Raw genomic sequence first — 21,504 nt, 5'->3', positions numbered from 1 at the left:
AAGGGGCCACCTGAGCCAGAGAAATTTTTAAAATGGAAGCCATGGATGTTTGTCAATCTGACTAAAGTACATATCCTATTACGCTACGCATAGGATCTGACAACGAGCTATTGATAGCCTCGTTCTGACGACCCTTCTGCTAGCCAATCAAAAACTAACTTACAACATTCTGCAAGCTTTAAAAAGCCTTGGCTTTTGATATCTATAATTTTTATGTCGAGCGATGTCAGACAGCTGGTTAGCTCAGTCGGTAGGGCAGTCGGTAGGCACTTGCTCTGTAAGCGAGAGGTCCCGGGTTCGAGCCCTGGATTGACTGCACATTTTTCTTACTCTTAGACATTCGAACAAGTTGTCTGACTGGTTCAAATAAAAATAGATTTGCGAAAATAAAAATAGCAATACTAGAAATCCAAAATATACAGAAGACGACTGTGAATGGGTCGTTCTCAGATCTTCGTTTAGAAGATCAAGTACTTTAGTCAGATTGGGATGTTTGTTCAATTGATTGTTTCATCTTGCTTCATAGTTAACTTCTGAAAGTTTGTATGTATGTCATAAAAGAGAAAATTAACAAGAGCTGTCACAGGAAACAATGCGCTCGACTATTTCGATGCTGGATAGTGAAACTGGGCATATCTGAGGAAGCTGGAGCTGTCACTGGAGTGTTTAAAGACTCCAATGATGGATTAAGATATTGCACAATAGCTCGAGTCTGTGTCAAAAATATTAAGTAATAAGAGATAAAAAGATAAGGTGTATCAAAACACTAAGTAAGTTTAATTCTAAGCAAAAAGGGGGTATAATTCATAACATATTGGTGCAAGAGTTATGCACCTTGTGTCATATGATGTGGAACAACTACTTTAAGTTTGAATCAAATCCATTTAATAATAACTAAGATATAGTGAAAATGCATCAAAATTAACCTTAAACTAGAGATGCTTTTGAGAAAAGCGCATGTCTCGTACAACTGCCTAATCATCTAAATAGTAAGTCAGTCTGTAAGTCAGTCTGCGCTTTCTTGGACCCAAAATGTACACTATACTACTTATGCATGCGCTTTCTTGCACCCAAAACGTACCCTATACTACTAATAAAAGTAGTATAGGGTACAGTTTGGGTGCACGAAAGTAGTATAGGGTACATTTGGGTGCACGAAAGCGCATGTGCTCCAAGGATTTTTCGGTAATTCAAGGGCCATAATTCAGAAGTGCCTGGGCCGATTTGGCTAGTTATCGAACTTGGCCAAGGTCTTATGGTCAGACACATTTTGTTCAAGTTTGGAGAAGATCGGGTGAGAAATGTTTGACTTAGAGTGCGGACAAGCTTTGTGACAGACAGACAGACAGACAGACTGGAGTAAATCAATATGTCTCCCACACCACTGTGTGGTGGGAGACATAATTCTAACTAAAAGGGGGCATAATTCATGAAAAATTAGTACCAGAGTTATGCACCTTGTTTCATGTTGGTGATAAGATGGAGCATATATTTTAAGTTTGAATCAAATCCATTTAGTAATAACTGAGTTAGAGTGAAAGTGCATCAAACCTGAAATTCTAAGTGAAAAGGGGAGATAATTCATGAAATATTCGTGCAAGAGTTTTGGCTCTTGTGTCATATGATGTGAATGATGATGTTGAACAACTATATTAAGTCTGAATCAAATCCATTCAGTAATAACTGAGAGAGAGCGAAAGTGCATCGAAACTTTAACCTGAAATTGCTAGTAAGGTGGGGAATAATTCATTAAATATTGGTACCAGAGTTATGCACCTTGTGTCATATGATGTGGGAGTTTGAATGAAATCCATACAGTAATAATTTGAGATAGAGTGAAAGTGCATCAAAACTTTCAACCTGAAATTCTAGGTAAAAAGGGGGGATAATTCAAGAAATATTGGAATGAGAGTTATGGCCCTTGTGCCAGATGATGTTGGTGATGATGAGAAATAACTATTTCAAGTTTAAAGCAAATCCATCAAGTAATTACAGAGATAAGGAGAAAAAAAGAGAAAGTGTAAAAAAAAAAACTTTAACCAAGGTGGGGATGCGGCAAGACGCTGACGCCAGGGTGAATAGGATAGCTCTCCATATACTTTGTATAGCTGAGCTAAAAATAAATAATAAAACAAGAAGCTGCGTTCAATAAACGCTTGATGCCCTTGGTGGCATCCTTGTCGATAAGCAACCTAAGTCCAAAATGAGGTCAAGGTCAAACTGAGGTCAGGTGATGTCTGAAGATGAGGAATGGTCACAGGTTACATCTGCATTAGTATCGAGTCATTCTAGTAAGGGGTATTGATGCTAGACGAAACGGTCCCATTTTGTTAACCTTGTACGGACGGACGGACGAACGAACGGATTGACATGACAATCACTATATGCCTCCCGCATCACTAGATGCCGGGGCATAAAAAGACATAATACCAAACAACTGTGATCTTGATTGGGCTGAATATCAATTTTTCTCTGTAGGTAAATCTGATTTACAATGAAACTGAGAACCAAGCTAAGCCGCTTATAACCACTTATATCATTGCAATAACGTGAAAAAAACTTTCATCAATCATTTTCATCAACCATCAAAACTCTCTGCCAAATTCTGAAATCTATCACAAATTGCGACATTGGCGAACGACAGCAGAGGCCCTAGATATAGTAACTACATTAAGAAACCAAAGAAAACACAGAAGGAAAACCAGGCTTATTATTTATTACTTTTTCATTGTTTAACAATATTTATTTGCAATAAATGTTATGATTGTATACCCATTAAAACAGCTTGGTCCATCTAGAAGAAAACTACAGTGGCATTATCCATACCACATTATCTGTTACTCTTCTTTTACCTACATACACATGCTGTACACTGCAGTTCATAAATCCTTCATCAAAGCAGTGACTGGGTTATGACTGCAAACTGACATCACCAGTAGACTGAATCATTACCAAATAAGTTTTTTCCAGAATAAATATCAAACTTTTCTCATATTTCAGAGAAAAAACTGAGCTTTTCTCGTTACTCAAAACCTCTTTCAAAGTTGTCTTATAACCAAGAATGACTATCAAGTTTTTCTCATAACTATCATGGTATTGATTTCCCACATGATTGTTCGTATTTTGTCAATCACTTCTTTAATTTGGCGATTCTTCTGTGTCAATTGCTGAAAGAAATATAAATATATTTTTGTAAAAATAGAATCACAAAATCACAGTACATATATTCATTTTATGCTTTTCATTGAAATACTGAAATATATGTCAGAGATTTAAAATTGATATTTAACTGATCAAGCTGTGAAAATATTGCAAATTTATTTCACTTATGAACACTATAATTTACATTTCCACTCATGATTGTGCCACTCATGAAAATACTGCATTATGGTGTTCACTCGGTGAACTATATCTCGATCTTACACTGAAATAAACATATATCCTCTCTGTATTTGATCATATGGACTTCTGCTTGTAACTTTGGTAATTATGTAACACACTCCAAAGAAATGTGACATGTAACTGTGGTTGTATTCCTTCCAAAGAAATGTGACGTGTAACTGTGGTTATATTCTTTCCAAAGAAATGTGACATGTAACTATGGTTGTATTCCTTCCAAAGAAATGTGACATGTAACTGTGGTTGTATTCCTTCCAAAGAAATGTGACATGTAACTGTGGTTATATTCCTTTCAAAGAAATGTGACATGTAACTGTGGTTGTATTCCTTCCAAAGAAATGTGACATGTAACTGTGGTTATATTCCTTCCAAAGAAATGTGACATGTAACTGTGGTTATATTCCTTTCAAAGAAATGTGACGTGTAACTATGGTTGTATTCCTTCCAAAGAAATGTGACGTGTAACTGTGGTTATATTCTTTCCGAAGAAATGTGACATGTAACTATGGTTGTATTCCTTCCAAAGAAATGTGACATGTAACTGTGGTTACAGTCGAGACTGCCTTAACGACCCCCTGAATTTAGCGACTCCCTGTCATATGCGACCCTATTTTATGCTCCGGATGCAATTTAGTATTAAAAGTGTCTGAATTAAGCAACTCCCTGCCTTACGCGACAAGCGACTGTGAAATCAGGCTCCCAAATCGATAGTTAGACCGTTTTCAGCGACTTTGAGATGCTCCCTCGCAAGATTTTACACGATAGAGTTACCGTTCTTTATCTCGCATGGAGTTGTTTGAGACGAGAACTTATTTGTTTACAAAAATGGCTGATGAAAAACATAAAAAAGAACTGTTTTGACATTAGAACAGCGTGTTAAGGCACTTGAATTGCTCGATTAGAGAAAACCAGCGTATAAAGTCGCTGAAGAATTCGGAGTCGGTGCATAAATTAACTTTATTCCTGGTAAAACAAAAATATGGCGGTATTTATCAGGAAACGACGAAGTAAACACAGATTAAAGATGCAGTCAATAATCAAATAAATGTCAATGAACAATTAGTACACAAAAATATAAAGATCATAAACCTCAGTGTGTATAGAGTTCAAATGGAACATTTATATTTTACTGCTCCCCTTTATTTTCATGCCAGATCATGAGCTTAAATTTGTTTTATCAACATCATACGAATGATGCAAATTATTTGAAATTTATATTTTATCAATATGCAATTAAAGAAATAGTATTTAATCATTTTCCACTCCTACCTTAAAAGAGGCCAATATATAAGCATCCGTTATTCATGTACTTCAATTGGAAAAATATATGAAACCAGCGTCATCCTGTTAAGTGAGACTGTTTTAAGAGACTCCCTGTCATATGTGACCTTTTTCGCTGCTTCCCAAAGTCGGTCTCTTAAAACAGTCTCGACTGTATATTCTTTCCGAAGAAATGTGACATGTAACTATGGTTGTATTCCTTCCAAAGAAATGTGACGTGTAACTGTGGTTATATTCCTTTCAAAGAAATGTGACGTGTAACTATGGTTGTATTCCTTCCAAAGAAATGTGACATGTAACTGTGGTTATATTCCTTTCAAAGAAATGTGACGTGTAACTATGGTTGTATTCCTTCCAAAGAAATGTGACGTGTAACTGTGATTGTATTCCTTCCAAAGAAATGTGACGTGTAACTGTGGTTATATTCCTTTCAAAGAATTGTGACGTGTAACTATGGTTGTATTCCTTCCAAAGAAATGTGACATGTAACTGTGGTTGTATTCCTTCCAAAGAAATGTGATGTGTAACTGTGGTTATATTCCTTCCAAAGAAATGTGACGTGTAACTGTGGTTATATTCCTTCCAAAGAAATGTGACGTGTAACTGTGGTTGTATTCCTTCCAAAGAAATGTGACGTGTAACTGTGGTTATATTCCTTTCAAAGAAATGTGACGTGGTTATATTCCTTTCAAAGAATTGTGACGTGTAACTATTGTTGTATTCCTTTCAAAGAATTGTGACGTGGAACTATGGTTGTATTCCTTCCAAAGAAATGTGACGTGTAACTGTGGTTGTATTCCTTTCAAAGAAATGTGACGTGTAACTGTGGTTATATTCCTTTCAAAGAATTGTGATGTGTAACTATGGTTGTATTCCTTTCAAAGAAAGAATTGTGACGTGTAACTATGGTTGTATTCCTTTCAAAGAAATGTGACGTGTAACTGTGGTTGTATTCCTTCCAAAGAAATGTGACGTGTAACTGTGGTTGTATTCCTTTCAAAGAAATGTGACGTGTGACTGTGGTTGTATTCCTTCCAAAGAAATGTGACGTGTAACTGTAGTTGTATTCCTTCCAAAGAATTGTGACGTGTAACTGTGGTTGTATTCCTTTCAAAGAATTGTGACGTGTAACTGTGGTTATATTCCTTTCAAAGAAAAGTGACGTGTAACTGTGGTTGTATCCCTTTCAAAGAAATGTGACGTGTAACTGTGGTTGTATTCCTTTCAAAGAAATGTGACGTGTAACTATGGTTATATTACTTCCAAAGAAATGTGACACGTAACTGTGGTTATAGTCCTTCAAAGAAATGTGATGTGTAACTATGGTTGTATTCCTTTCAAAGAAATGTGATGTGTAACTATGGTTGTTTTCCTTTCAAAGAAATGTGACGTGTAACTATGGCTGTATTCCTTCCAAAGAAATGTGACGTGTAACTATGGCTGTATTCCTTTCAAAGAAATGTGACGTGTAACTATGGTTGTATTCCTTCTAAAGAAATGTGACGTGTAACTATGGTTGTATTCCTTCCAAAGAAATGCGACATGTAACTGTGGTTATAGTCCTTCAAAGAAATGTGACCTTGAACTTGAGCGGGATGGTGAGGGGGTTTAAACTGGGTGCAATGTTGACCTTGATTGTAATCTTAACAGTGATTTAGGCTGGGTGTTATGCTGACCTAGACAACAGTTTTTCTACAAGCTATCTACAAGCCAAGATTCATTTCAGTATATCAATTTAAACTTGTTATTGAGCTGACAACATTCTTCGGTGTGAGTTTGGACTTTACTGGGTCATTAATATGGGCTGTAAGTGAAACGGTAAAATCTTGCATGCACTGTGGAACAAAGCCAAAGATGGACTAACAGACCGACAGTTTACCGTAATTGCAATATGCCTGTGGGGCATAAAAAAATCCCTGCACCTGCAACACTAACCAAGCTTAATGGATAAAGCACTAAATGTCTGCAATACTTTACATGCTTCAATGGATGAAGCACTAAATGTCTGCAATACTTACCATGCTTCACTGGATAAAGCACTAAATGTCTGCAATACTTACCATGCTTCACTGGATGAAGCACTAAATGTCTGCAATACTTACCATGCTTCACTGGATGAAACACTAAATGTCTGCAATACTTACCATGCTTCATTGGATGAAACACTAAATGTCTGCAATACTTACCATGCTTCACTGGATGAAGCACTAAATGTCTGCAATACTCTCCAAGCTTCAATGGATGAAGCACTAAATGTCTGCGATACTTACCATGCTTCACTGGATGAAGCACTAAATGTCTGCAATACTTACCATGCTTCACTGGATGAAACACTAAATGTCTGCAATACTTACAATGCTTCACTGGATAAAGCACTAAATGTCTGCAATACTTACCATGCTTCACTGGATTAAACTCTAAATGTCTGCAATACTTACCATGCTTCACTGGATAAAACACTAAATGTCTGCAATACTTAACATGCTTCACTGGATTAAACACTAAATGTCTGCAATACTTTCAAAGCTTCAATGGATGAAGTACTAAATGTCTGCAATACTTTCCATGCTTGTCTGCAATACGTATCATGAAAATACATTTGGAGGAAAGACATACCTCAACAATCTGTTTATGCTCTTCAGCAGCAAATTTGTAAGTTTCTGTGTTTGTGTTTCTGTCTTCTAAAAGGTCTCCCTTTAAAGGTACCAATACCTGCAATGGACATTATTTGTAATGGTTTATTTTGTCTATCATTTTATTTCATATTTTTAGTGGTTTACTGAAATGAGATACTGGAATATATTTGAAAATTTTATGTTTCAAAAAGGGGGCTTGTCAAAATATAATTTCCACTGGTAGGGATCTACACCCACACATGTAACAATGTGAATTACAAACAAGAGGCCAAAATGGCCTAAGTTGCTGACCTGAAGAAAATCTTAACCATTTTACTTTGCTTCTAACTAGGTTTTTGTGAATATTCTTTAAGCTGTTCGTTATAGCAAACGTTGTTTTTTTTTTTTTTTTTAAATCTATATCTAACTGTCATGCACCAAAAACACATAACTCCCCGAGGAAATCATCTAAAGGTATTTCTATTTTAACTCCACTGCTCCCTTAAAGGACCCAAGTACCCCCATTTGAACAAATTTGACATAAGACCGTATAATGATGTTATAGATCAAGTCTGATGAAGATCCATCAAGTGGTTCAAGAGAAGAAGTACTTTAAAGGTATTTCTATTTTAAGCTTCAGTGACTCCAAAAAGGAGCCAAGTGCCCCAAACTGAATAAACATGGTAAAGGACTTTATAATGATGCTACAGACAAGCTAATGACAAGAAGTTAGTTCAAGGTATTTCTATTTTAACCTCCGACAGCCCCTTAAATGGGCTAAGGGGCAAGTGTTTCCAAATGAAAAAAATTTGTTAACAACCTTATCATGCTACAAATCAAGTTTGATGATCAATCAAGTGGTACATGAGAAGAAGCCTTTAAAAGGCATTTCTAGCTTTAACTACGGTGGTCCTAGATGGGGCCAAGGGCACCCCATTGAACAAATTTTGTTAAGGATTGTATGATGCTACAGACCAAGTTTGATGAAAATCCATTGAGCAGTTAATGAGAAGTAGTTGTTAAAAGGTGTTTTATTTTTAGCCCCAGTGGCCCTCAAAAGGAACCAACTATTCACCATTTAAATAAAATTGGGAGGGGACCTTCTAATGATGCTACAGGCCAAGTTTGATGAAGATCCATCAAGTGGTTCATGAGAAGAAGTCTTTTAAAGATTGTTCTTTTTTTAGCTACAAGTGCCTACAATCAAACAAATTTGAGGAAGGACCTTATAATGACCCTCTAGAGCTGGTTTGATGAAGATCTATCAAGCAGTTCATAAGAAGAAGTCGTTAGAAGGTATTTCTGTTTTTTAATCAAGCTGCCCCTAAAAGGGGCCAAGTGCCCCCTACTGAACAATGTTGGTGAAGGACCTTATAATGATGCTCACTCGGGGTATTGAATTCTTCATGTGAGGAAGCCATCAAGCTGGCTAACGGAATGGTGATTCTACCCAGGTGTCCGCTCGTGATGAAACAATGCACTGAGGGGCACCTGAGGTCTGGGTATTCTGCCACCATCAAAGCTGGAAAGTCGCCATATGACCTATAATTGTGTCAGTGCGTTGTTAAACCTAACCAAATAAAAAAAAAATTGTAATGATGCTACAAATCAAGTTTTATGAAGATCTATCAAGTGGTTCATGAGAAAGAGTCATTTAGAGCCATTTCTAGTTTTAGCTATGGTAGCCCCTAAAATGAGTCAATCGTCCCCATTTAAATAAAATTGGGAGAGGACATAATAATGCATTCAACCATGTTTGATGAAGATCCCTCCTGCAGTTAATGACAAGAAGTCATTTAATGGTATTTCTAACTTTAGCTCTAGCAGCCCCTAAAAGAGGCCTTATGTATCCATATGTAAACAAGAGGACCATGATGGTCCTGAATCGCTCACCTGTCCCCACATGACAAAGTTTTAAACCGAGTATGATGTCATTTTTTTCTATTATTTGACATTGTGACCTAGTTTTTGAGCTCATGTGACCCAGTGTTGAATCTGACCAATTTTCATGAAGATCCACTGAAAAATATGGCCTCTAGAGAGGTCACAAGATTTTTTAATATTTGACCTACTGACCTAGTTATTGATGGCACGTGACCCAGTTTTGAAACTGACCTAGATATCATCAAGGTGAACATTCTGACCAATTTTCATGAATATCCATTCAAAAGTATGGCCTCTAGAGAGGTCACAAGGTTTTTCTATTTTTAGACCTACTGACCTAGTTTTTGACTGCAGTTGACCCAGTTTCAAACCTGACCTAGACATCATCAAGATGAACATTCAGACCAATTTTCATATAGATCCCATGAAAAATATGGCCTCTAGAGAGGTCACAAGGCTTTTTTGTTATTTGACCAACTGACCTAGTTATTAAAAACATGTGACCAAGTTTCGAACAAGACCTAGATATCATCAAGGTGAACATTCTGACTTACTTTCATGAAGATCCATTGAAAAGTATGGCCTCTAGAGAGGTCACGAGGTTTTTCTATTTTTAGACCTACTGACCTAGTTTTTGACTGCAGTTGAACCAGTTTCGAACTTGACCTAGATATCATCAAGATAAAGATTCTGACCAATTTTCATACAGATCCCATGAAAAATATGGCCTCTAGAGAGGTCAAAAGGTTTTTTTGTTATTTGACCAACTGACCTAGTTATTAAAAACATGTGACCAAGTTTCGAACAAGACCTAGATATCATCAAGGTAAACATTCTGAATAACTTTCATGAAGATCCATAGAAAAGTATGGCCTCTAGAGAGGTCACAAGGTTTTTCTATTTTTAGACCTACTGACCTAGTTTTTGATCGCAGTTGACCCAGTTCTGAACTTGACCTAGATATCATCAAGATAAACATTCTGACCAACTTTCATAAAGATCCCATGAAAAATGTGACCTAGTGGTCACAAGCAAAAGTTTACGCACGCACGCACGGCCGACAGACGCTGCGTGATCACAAAAGCTCACATTGTCACTTTGTAACATGTGAGCTAAAAATTGGGAGAGGACCTTTTAACCATGCTACAGACCAAGTTTGATTAAGAGCCACTGCGTGGTTCCTGAGAAGAAGTCTTTTCAAGATTTTTTCTGTTTTTAGCTTAAGTGGCCCCTAAAAGGGTCCAACTGGCCCCATTTAAACAATTTGGAAGAGGACCTTATAATGATGCTGCATACCAAGTTTGATGAAGATCCATACAGCAGTTTAAGAGAAGAAGTTGTTTCTAATACTACCTCTAGCAGCCCTTAAAAGGTTATATAAGAGTCCCTATTTGAATAAATTGGGAGAGGACCTTATAATGATGCTACAAACCAAGTCTGATGAAGATCCATTAAGCAGTTCATGAGAAGAATTTCTTTAAATGTTTCTCTGTTTTTAGCTCAGGCGAACAATTTGAGCAAACCTGATAGAGGTCCATGCAAGGATGCTACTGACCAAGTTTGGTGTAATTCTGATTAGTAGTTTCTGTGAAGATGTTTCAGTAAAACTCACAGTTGACGCAGGAGGATGGACAACTGACGCCTGTCCATCCACTTATATTTATAGCTCACTCTGAACAATGTTCAGCTGAACTAAACACAGGGCCATAGAGGCCCAATGGCACTTAAAAACAAACTAAGCTATTTGACCTGGAATATATATATGACAAACTGAATCATAATTGGTAATGTCTGAGTTAAGTATACAACAAGAGCACCACCTTGCAGGTGCAGACACATCATCTGATTTTTTTGTCTCTGTATAATAGAAATATTGTCCTACCTATGACTTTGTGATCCAAAAGGGGCCATAATTCTTGCAAAAAGCAATGCAAAGTTACTGTACTCGCTGTGCAGAGACAGCATTTAATGGCGAATAACTGCTCCAAGCTTTAAAGCAATAGCTAGATGTCGTTTGAAGTTTTTTCTATTTTTAGCTCTGGCAGCCCCTATGTGCAACCAAGCAAAACCGTTTGAACAAATTTGGTAGAAACTGGATAGGTGATTTTGGAGATGTGCTTTTAAGAAACTGTTGACAATGGACATTAAATAGTTTTGGTAGAGGGCCACCCAAGAAATATTTCTGTAAAGTTATTTTGAAATCTGGAGTTCTGCATGGAATCCAATTCTTTGAACACCTCTGGAAGAGGACCATCCAAGGAACATCCAGGCCAAGTTTCATCAACTTTAATCAAAGGTTTCAGAGGCGATTTGGTTTGAAGAGACGTGTGGACAAGTGAGGTTTGGTGATTATAGCTGAAATACTTTTTGAATTATAAGCATTTTCAAATTTGACGGCAAATGCATGTAAAACCAGAGAACAAGAGGGTGATAATGACCCTGGATCGCTCACTTGAGTAATATGAGCTACATCTTTCAAATATCAAACTGATGGTTTTTAGAAATTTTTTGGAAGATTTTCCAATGTACAATCAAGTAACCCCTAGGGCGGGGCCAATTTTACCCCGGGGGTCATGATTTGAACAAAATTGTAGAAGTCTACTAGGCAATTTTACATATCAAATATCTAAGATCTAGGCCTTCTGGTTTATTTTTAGTAAATTTATGAGGATTTCACTATGTACAATCAAGTAACCCCTGGGGCTGGGTCAATTTGACCCGGGGGAAGGGGGGGTGGGGCGGTCAAGATTTGAACAATTTTATAGAGGTCCACTAGGCAATGCTACATGTCAAATATTTAAGCTCTAGGCCTTCTGGTTTATTTTTATGAAATGTTGAAGATTTTTCTATGTACAATCTAGTAACCCCATGGGGTCATGATTTGAACAAATTGTATAGAGGTCCACTAGGCAATACTACATGTCAAATATCTAAGCTCTAGGACTTCTGGTTTATTTTTTTTTAAAATTTGAAGATTTTCCTATAGAAATCTATATAAAATCAAGTGACCCCTGGGGCAGGGTCAATTTTGACCCCAGGGTCATGATTTGAACAACTTTAGTAGAGATCCACTAGGCAATGCTACATGTCAAATATCTAAGCTCTAGGGCTTCTGGTTTTTGAGAAGAAGGTCTTTTAAGATTTTCCTATGTAAAATCATATGATCCCTGGGGCGGGGTCAAATTTGACCCTGGGGTCAAGATTTGAACAAATTTTGTAGAGGTCAACTAGGGAATGCTTCACACTAAATACAAACAACACCAAATCTATACTCCTCCACCTTTTGGCGGGGGATAATAAACTTTAAAACTGGCAACTACCTATGCTACACGTTAAGTACCAAAGTACCTTTCATCTCAAGTCTGACCTTTCACTTTTAGAAAAGAATATTTCTTTATTAAAATTTTCCTCATTATAACTGTATGTTAAATCCTTGACCAAAGAGGCACACTAAAATTTGGATCAAGGGCCTAGACTAGAACAAGCTTAGTAATGACCATTTGACAATGCAGCCATCCTAATATCTCATATCTATGCTTTATTCTTCTTGGGAAGAATTTAAGATTTTTTATACCTTTTCTTTCTTGTACAATACTGAATACTACACTGGCATGGCCAAAGCTATGCATCATCTTTGCATATTACCTGGTCAGATAAAGGTAAATAACACCCACTGAAACATGTATAAAACATGTTTGAGAGAAGTATTTGTTCCTTAACTCATTACATATATGAAGTCATACCTCCTCTGGGTTTTCATTTGGGTCAACTATTGTCTCAGACACTCGATCATATATTGCTCTCAGCCTTCTAAAGATGAAGTTGAGTTGTCTCAAGCTTTCTTCAATTTTCATCCTTCTTTCATGATACTGTGTGTTGTTTGTTCCATTTGGCAACTGAAATGCACATATAGCAACAGGATGCAAAAGTAATAAGAGCTCGTCGAACACGAAATGCCCCCCTTGATGCATTCAGTAATTGCACAAGGAAACAAAAATTATTTGCTCACTGTAAACAAAAGTTCTACTGTTCTGGTTCAATGTGACATTGACCTTTGACCTACTGACCTCAAAATCAACAGGGGTCATCTGCTGGTCATAATCAACATCCCTATAAAGTTTAGTGATCCTAGGCCCAAGCATTCTCAAGGTATTGTCCGGAAAGGGTTTAACTGTTCCGGGTCAATGTAGCCTACAGACCTCAAAATCTATAGGGGTAATCTACAGGTCATGACCAACCTCCCTATCAAGTTTCATGATCCTAGGCCCAAGCGTTCTCAAGTTATTGTCTAGAAATGGTTTAAATGTTCCGAGTAACTGTAACCTTGACCTTTGACCTTAACATCAATAGGGGTCATCTGCTGGTCATGATGAACCTTTCTCTCATCTTTCATGACCCTTGGCCCAAGCGTTCTCAAGTTATCGTCCAGAAACCGTTTAACTGTTCCTGGCCAATCTGACCTTGAACTTTGACCAAATGACCTCAAAATCAACGGATTGGTCTACATACAGACCGACTGACCGACAGACAGACAGACCGACCGACCGACCGACCGACATCTGCAAATCAATATACCCCTCCTTCTTCGAAGGGGGGCATAATAAGAGTTGTTTGTTATGTAAGGTGACTAAAATACAGATATAGCAACAGGATACAATAGCACTGTGTGATCAATAAGGCAAATGGACACAATGCTTCTGTGTGTTTTGTGTTCCAGATGTTAACTGTACACACCAAATATCAAAGCCCTAGGCCCTGTGGTTTTGGACAAGAAGATTTTTAAAGCTTTTCCTTTCGGTTGCCATGGCAACCACAGTTCTGTATGGAATTCATCTTTTTTAATATTTTCAAAGAAGACCATTCAAGGAATATCCCTGTGAAGTTTCATCAAAACTGGCCTGGTGGTTTAGAAGATATTGTTTAAAGGAAAGTGTGGACAGACACCGGACAGACGACAGACAGACGGACGTCTGATGGTGAGCCATCACAACAGCTTACCCTGAGCTTTTGGATCAGGAGAGCTAAAACAAGAGCTGTCGGAGGACAGCAACGCTCGACTATTCAACAGCCTTGTCGATTGAATGAATACGAAAGTCGAAAAAGGGGCATAATTTAAAAAAAGCAAAATAGGGTTATGGAACCTGCATAGTGCTTATCAGCTCATGACAGTGGACAAGTGTGTGAAGTTTCAATCCATTCCCATTAGAGGGTACTGAGATACCAGCTTACATATAAGAATTTAACCCAAAACTCCTAAGTTTAAAAAGGTGCATAATTTTGTAAAATGCAAAGTTGAGTTATTGACCCTTTGCACTGCATGTCATATCATGACAGTGAACAAGTGTGTGAAGTTTCAATCCTTTCCCATTAGTGGATACTGAGATACCAGCTTACATACAAAACCTTAACCAAAAAATTCTAAGTCGAAAAAAAGGGGCATAATTTTGTAAAAAAGCAAAATAGAGTTATGGAACCTGCTTTGTGCATGTCAGATCATGACAGTGAACAAGTGTGTGAAGTTTCAATCCATTCCAATTAGTGAGTACTGAGATACCAGCTTACATACAAAACCTTAACCAAAAAATTCTAAGTCGAAAAAGGGGCATAATTTTGTAAAAAAGCAAAATAGAGTTATGGACCTGTGCAATGTAAGTCAGTTTATCACAGTGAATAAGTGTGTGAAGTTTCAATCCATTCCCACAAGTGGTTACTGAGATACCAGCTTACATACAAAACCTTAACCAAAAATTTGTAAGTCAAACAAGGGGCATAATTTTGTAAAAAAAGCAAAATAGAGTTATGGGACCTGTGCAGTGTAAGTCAGTTTATCACAGTGAATAAATGTGTGAAGTTTCAATCCATTCCCACATGTGGTTGCTGAGATACCAGCTTACATACAAAACTTAACCAAATCGGGACGCGGACGCAGACGCCGACGCAGACGCATGGGCGAGTCCAATAGCTCTACTATTCTATGAATAGTCGAGCTAAAAAGTTACAAGTATACTTAATTCCTTTTTTGTCTGACATTTTGTGACAACAAAATCTCTCTATTTCTCCTTCAAATTTCCCCTTCATCCTAATCTTAGCTGAGGGAGAGGTGACTTCTCCCATAAATCTAAGACTAGCTTAAACTCTGATACATATAGGGAAAAGTGACAACACCCCCTGGCAGCCATGTTTTTTTACGGAACAAAGTAATTTGTACAATCTTAGTAAAGGGTCACCCATAATATAAAGTGTGGATGGATGGACAATGGATGGACAGATGCATGTAGAAGGGTGAGTGTTCACAATAGCTCACCCTCAGCTCACCTTCAGCACTTTGTGCTCAGGTGAAGTAATAAAACAAACATTGCTTGTTTCGCTTTGTACATGACATTCTGCACCTCCCTTTGGGGCATCTCCCATTTTTGACAAACGAGGGATTAAATTCCCTCCTGTTCTTTGATTTTCTGAAATAAACACTGCAACAGGATACAAACCCACTTTGGTAACAGAAACAGCAGAAAAATTGAATGTTTTGCCGTGTTTTTTGTTTCACGTTTAAATTTAGAGGAAAAGCAAAAACTGGTAATCAGATCAGTATAGTTAGTCAATACAAACCTGCATAGTCTTGAACTGTTTGAAAACATCTAACAGTTTATTCACTAGCTCTTGATTTGTCTCTTGACCAAGTCTACACACTGAAACCAAGTCCCGAGACTTTGTTGGTGACATCATTTGAACCTGTCAGAATACAAAGGATGAAACAATTAGGTTGCCAATACATTTAAAAAGTCTTTTGCCCTCTGGATCTCCTCTCATTGCTTTATATCACTGTCAATTGTAGTTAAATTCTTTTCAATATGAAAGTCCTCACATCTAAATCGGACCTCACATATTTTCACAACTGATTTACTCCACATTTTGAACAGTACAATAATAGTTATGTTGAAAATAATCCTGACACATGCCCCCGATGGCACTTTGAATGAATAGTTATGGCCGATGTTAGTGTTTAGGACCTTTGACCTACGGACCTGGGTCTTGCACGCGACACGTCGTCTTACTGTGCAACACAATCATGCTTAGTTATTTTAAAATCCATGCATGAATGACAAAGATATGGACTGGACATGCCCATCATTGCACTATCATGAAATATGACCTTTAACGTCTAAGTGCAACCTTGACCTTTGAACTACAGACCTGGGTCTTGCGCGCGACATGTCGTCTTACTGTGCCACACGTTTATGCGTAGTTACTTGAAAATCCATCCATGGATGACAAAGATTTGGACCGGACACGCCCATCAATGCACTATCATGAAAAATGACCTTAAATGTCTAAGTGTGACCTTGATCTTTGAGCTACGGACCTGGGTCTTGCGCGCGACACGTCGTCTTACTGTGGTACACATTCATGCCAAGTTATTTGAAAATCCATCAATGGATGACAAAGATAAAGACCGGACACGAAAATTGCGGACAGACCGACAGACGGTTCAAAAACTATATGCCTCCCTTCGGGGGCATAAAAAAATGCAAACTAAAGTTTAAACACGACAAGTGAATACTTGGACAATTCTGGAAGGTCTGACAATATTCAGCAACTTTGAACAAATCCTGACAAATAAATTCAAACAAGAATGATGTCAACATTGAATAACACATGTCCCCTGAAAATGACATAAAATTCCCAATAATATGTGCAAGTCCACTTCATGTTGATAATGTACACCAATTTCTTTTCAGTTGGAATTGGATGAAAACTGAAGGAGAAGCTGAGTACAAAATGCTTTTCTTATAATATTTTTAAGTCCAAAATAGCAATAACTCCAGAATAAATAATTGGACATCCTACAAAAAATATTCATCTTCGATTCATGTTGTTGATGCATACAAGTTGATGCATACAAAGTTTCATGTAACTGTAAGAGGAATCAGACAAGAAAATATGACAGACAGATGGAATGACAGAAAAACTGATGGACGGAGAAATTAAACACTAACTGCACATATTTTTGCTGGGTCAAAATTAAGCGAATTTGTAATACTGAGTTTGCTAGTGAGGTTTTATAATCACGAAATTGTAAACAAAAACAAATTTGTTTGTGAGATTTTATATTCACGAGATTGTAAACAAAAGCGAATTTGGAACATTAAGTTTGTTCGCGAGGTTTTATATTCATGAGATTGGAACATTGAGTTTGTTTGTGAGGTTTTATATTCACGAGATTGTAAAACAAAAGGGTCATTGACCCTAAAGCACTCACCTGTAAAAGGCTTCAAGTGCATTTGTATAATGTAATGGTACAAGTACAGAGTTCAGATTCTTCTATGTTAGCCTATATTATATACATGTCACACAATTTTTAAAATTTCCACTATATACAATAGGGAAAAGTAACCACGCTCTCTGGCTGCCATGTTTTTTGACAAATCAAAATAATCAGAGGGTCACAGAAGGACCATTTGTTTAAGATTATTTTAAAATCAAGGCAGTAGTTTCACAAAAGAGGATTTTTTAAAGTTTCCACCATATACATATAGGGAAAAGTGACCACGCCTCCTGGCAGCCACGTTTTTTGACGAATTGGAATACAAAAAATGTAATTTGAATAATCTTGGTACAGGGTCACACGAGGCCCATTTGTGTAAAATTACCGGCATTTTAAAATCGGGCAAGCAGTTTCACACAGAAAATTTGGAAATTGAGTTTGTTTGTGAAGTTTTATATGCATGAGATTGTAAACAAAAGCGAATTTGGAACACTGAGTTTGTTTGTGAGGTTTCACATTCACAACATTGTAAACAAAAGTTATCCTGCTTGTTTTCAGTTTTTAAAATTTAATCAATCTAATATAATATATGTCAGGTGTCTGTAAAAGTCACACATCATTTAGCATTACCTATGGACAGTGTGATGACTATACCAGTAACAAAAACACAGCTTTACATGAAATCTATATGCAGGGACCTAGATGTCAATGTCTGATTTTAATTAAACACACTGCAAACACAAAAGTTATTATATCAGTCCTAAATTATAAATTAATGTGATTTGTTCCATTTGTCTTGAATTGTTCTATCCTATAAATGTTACGCAAACATGGAAACATCAAATTCTTGTAAATTTGGACATTTCAATTTGATATGCTGAGGAAGGTTTGTGAAATGACGAGATTTTCTTGATTTGCATCATACTTAGGTTGATATTTACATGAGAATTGATAAGGTGAGGGACTTCGTAAATATTGCAAAAGTTAAAACCCTCACAAAAATTTCTGGTTTTACAGTATGTGCCTCACAGGTCTCCAACACCAAGAGCATAAACAAGAGCTGTCACAGGAGACAGCGCGCTCGACTATTTCGATGCTGGATAGTGAAACTGGGCACATCTGAGGAAACTAGAGCTGTCACTGGAGTGTTTAATGATTCCAATTGTGGATGAAGATATTGCACAATAGTCTGAGTCTATGTCAAAAATATCAACTTAAAGTAATAAGAGAGGTAAAGATAAAATGTATCAAAACACTATATAAGTATATCCTAAGCAAAAAGGGGCATAATTCATTAAATATTGGTGCCAGAGTTATGCAGCTTGTGTCATTTAGTGTGGGTGATGATGTTGAACAACTATTTTAAGTTTGAATCAAATTCATTCAGTAATAACAGAGACTAGAGTGAAAGTGCATCAAAACTTTAACCTAAAATTCTAAGTAAAAAGGGGGAATAATTAATGAAAAATTGGTGCCAGACTTATGCACCTTGCGTCATATGGTGTGGGTGATGATGCTGAACAACTATTTTAAGTTTGAATCAAATCCATTCAGTAATAACAGAGACAGAGTGAAAGTGCATCAAAACTTTAACCTAAAATTCTAGGTAAAAAGGGGAAATAATTCATGAAAAATTGGTCCCAGAGTTATGCACCTTGTGTCACATGATAAGGGTAATGATGTTGAACAATTGATTAAGTCTGAATCAGATCCATTCAGTAATAACAGAGGTAGAGTGAAAGTGCATAAAACTTTAACCTAAAATTCTAAATAAAAAGGGGGAATAATTCATGAAAAAATGGTGCCAGAGTTATGCACCTTGTGTCATATGATGTGGGTGATGATGTTGAACAACTATTTTAAATCTGAATCAAATCCATTCAGTAATAACAGAGACAGAGTGAAAGTGCATAAAACTTTAACCTGAAATTCTAAATAAAAAGGGGGAATAATTCATGAAAAAATGGTGCCAGAGTTATGCACATTGTGTCATATGATGTGGGTGATGATGTTGAACAACTATTTTAAGTTTGAATCAAATCCATTCAGTAATAACAGAGGTAGAGTGAAAGTGCATAAAACTTTAACCTGAAATTCTAAATAAAAAGGGGGAATAATTCATGAAAAAATGGTGCCAGAGTTATGCACCTTGTGTCATATGATGTGGGTGATGATGTTGAACAACTATTTTAAGTTTGAATCAAATCCATTCAGTAATAACAGAGATAGAGTGAAAGTGCATCAAAACTTAAACCTGAAAATCTAAGTGAAAAGGTGGATAATTCATGAAATATTGGTGCCAGAGCTATGGCCCTTATGTCAGATGATGTGGATGATGATGAGGAATAAGTATTTCAAGTTTGAATCAATTCCAAGTAATTACAGAGATAAGTTGAAAAAAGAGGAAGTGCACCAAAACTTTAACCAAGGTGGGGACGCGGAAAGACGCCAACGCCAGGGCGAGTAGGATAACTCTCCTTATAATTAAGTTATACTTCGTATAGTCGAGCTAAAAATACTATTATGTTTGGGAAATAGTTAAATTGACTTTTACATTTTTTATTAAATACATACCTGTACAGAAGAAGATGAAAGACTGGGTCCTGGGTATATTGGATACATACCTGTACAGAAGTAGATGAAGGACTGGGTCCTGGGTATACTGGATACATACCTGTGCAGAAACAGATGAAGGACTGGGTCCTGGGTATACTGGATACATACCTGTACAGAAGTAGATGAAGGACTGGGTCCTGAGTATACTGGATACATACCTGTACAGAAATAGATGAAGGACTAGGTCCTGGGTATACTGGATACATACCTGTACAGAAATAGATGAAGGACTGGGTCCTGGGAATACCACATACATACCTGTACAGAAGTAGATGAAGGACTGGGTCCTGAATTATACCGGATACATACCTGTACAGAAGTAGATGAAGGACTGGGTCCTGGGTATACCAGATACATACCTGTACAGAAGTAGATGAAGGACTGGGTCCTGAATTATACTGGATACATACCTGTACAGAAATAGATGAAGGACTGGGTCCTGGGTATACCGGATACATACCTGTACAGAAGTAGATGAAGGACTGGGTCTTGGGTATACCAGATACATACCTGTACAGAAGTAGATGAAGGACTAGGTCCTGGGTATACTGGATACATACCTGTACAGAAGTAGATGAAGGACTGGGTCCTGAATAAACTGGATACAAACCTATACAGAAAAATATGAAGGACTGGGCCCTGGGTATACAATACATACCTGTACAGAAGTAGATGAAGGACTAAGTTACTGGGTAACTGGAATAAACCTGTACAGAAGTATATGAAGGACTGGGTCCTGAAATAAACTGTAACTATAAGATAATGAGGACTGGGTATACTGGATACATACTGTACAGAAGTAGATGAAGGACTACTTTGGTCTGGATCACTGTATGCTGACTGGGTTGTGAATAAACTGGTTGACCAAACTGCTTGCCACACCTGACTTGACAGTATCACTCCTGAGTCTGTGTGAGCACTGGGGAAAAGGTTGACCAATGCTGCCATATACATGTCTGTGTAAAAATTCCATTTATTTGTAAGTAATTTCCCCAAATTCCATAGGGGTTTGAAAACTGGTAATTCGAAGATAGCTAGTCCTGGCTGCCATTACTCAACTGACCCTGTTTTTATTTTCTGCTGGCTGCATCTATTAAGTTATGGCGAAACTTCATTTGGTTACCTAACCAGTATTGGCCCGCAACATCTGTGCACTGACTCTCGTGAGAAACCGACGACGTTACGCAAAGTTAATAGCACATGGTGGTGATTTTTGAAAATCAGCCAAAATGCATATCAGAGTTATGGGACTTGATGTTATCAACTAGTTTTATAACCCGAAGAAACATGTTAAGTTTCAATTCCATATCTGCATTAGTTTTGGAGATAGTAACTTGCATGTAAAACTTCAACCAGAATTTTCTAAGTCCAAAAGGGGGCATAATTTGCTCAAAATACATGTTAGAGTTATAGAACTTGACCCAGTGAGGTTGGTAATTGACCTAG

General features: G+C 37.2%; 1 protein-coding gene across 1 annotated transcript; it reads right to left on the bottom strand.

Moving 5' to 3' along the window:
- Positions 1 to 2,696: 2,696 nt before the first annotated feature.
- On the bottom strand, positions 2,697 to 21,012 carry LOC128549263 (mediator of RNA polymerase II transcription subunit 30-like). Its single transcript, XM_053525804.1, has 6 exons — positions 20,717 to 21,012; positions 20,067 to 20,295; positions 15,786 to 15,908; positions 12,923 to 13,075; positions 7,297 to 7,392; positions 2,697 to 3,167 (listed from the first exon to the last, which is right to left on the bottom strand). Exons 1-6 carry the CDS (start codon positions 21,010 to 21,012, stop codon positions 3,069 to 3,071), a joined length of 996 nt encoding a protein of 331 aa, XP_053381779.1. The 3' UTR covers positions 2,697 to 3,068.
- Positions 21,013 to 21,504: the final 492 nt, after the last annotated feature.

Source organism: Mercenaria mercenaria, chromosome 16 (assembly GCF_021730395.1).
Source record: "Mercenaria mercenaria strain notata chromosome 16, MADL_Memer_1, whole genome shotgun sequence".
In the NCBI taxonomy this organism is placed as follows: Eukaryota; Metazoa; Mollusca; class Bivalvia; order Venerida; family Veneridae; genus Mercenaria; species Mercenaria mercenaria.
Note: the sequence above shows the minus strand (reverse complement) of the source record. Positions and strands in the feature narration are given on the sequence as shown.

Coding starts and splice junctions, on each gene's coding strand:
- LOC128549263 (XM_053525804.1), bottom strand. CDS start 21,012: ATGTATATGGCAGCATTGGTCAACCTTTTCCCCAGTGCTCACACAGAC. Junction 20,296..20,716: donor CTTCATCTACTTCTGTACAG/GTATGTATTGTA, acceptor TGGTATTCCCAG/GACCCAGTCCTTCATCTATT. Junction 15,909..20,066: donor CTTCATCTACTTCTGTACAG/GTATGTATCCAA, acceptor GTATTCTGACAG/GTTCAAATGATGTCACCAAC.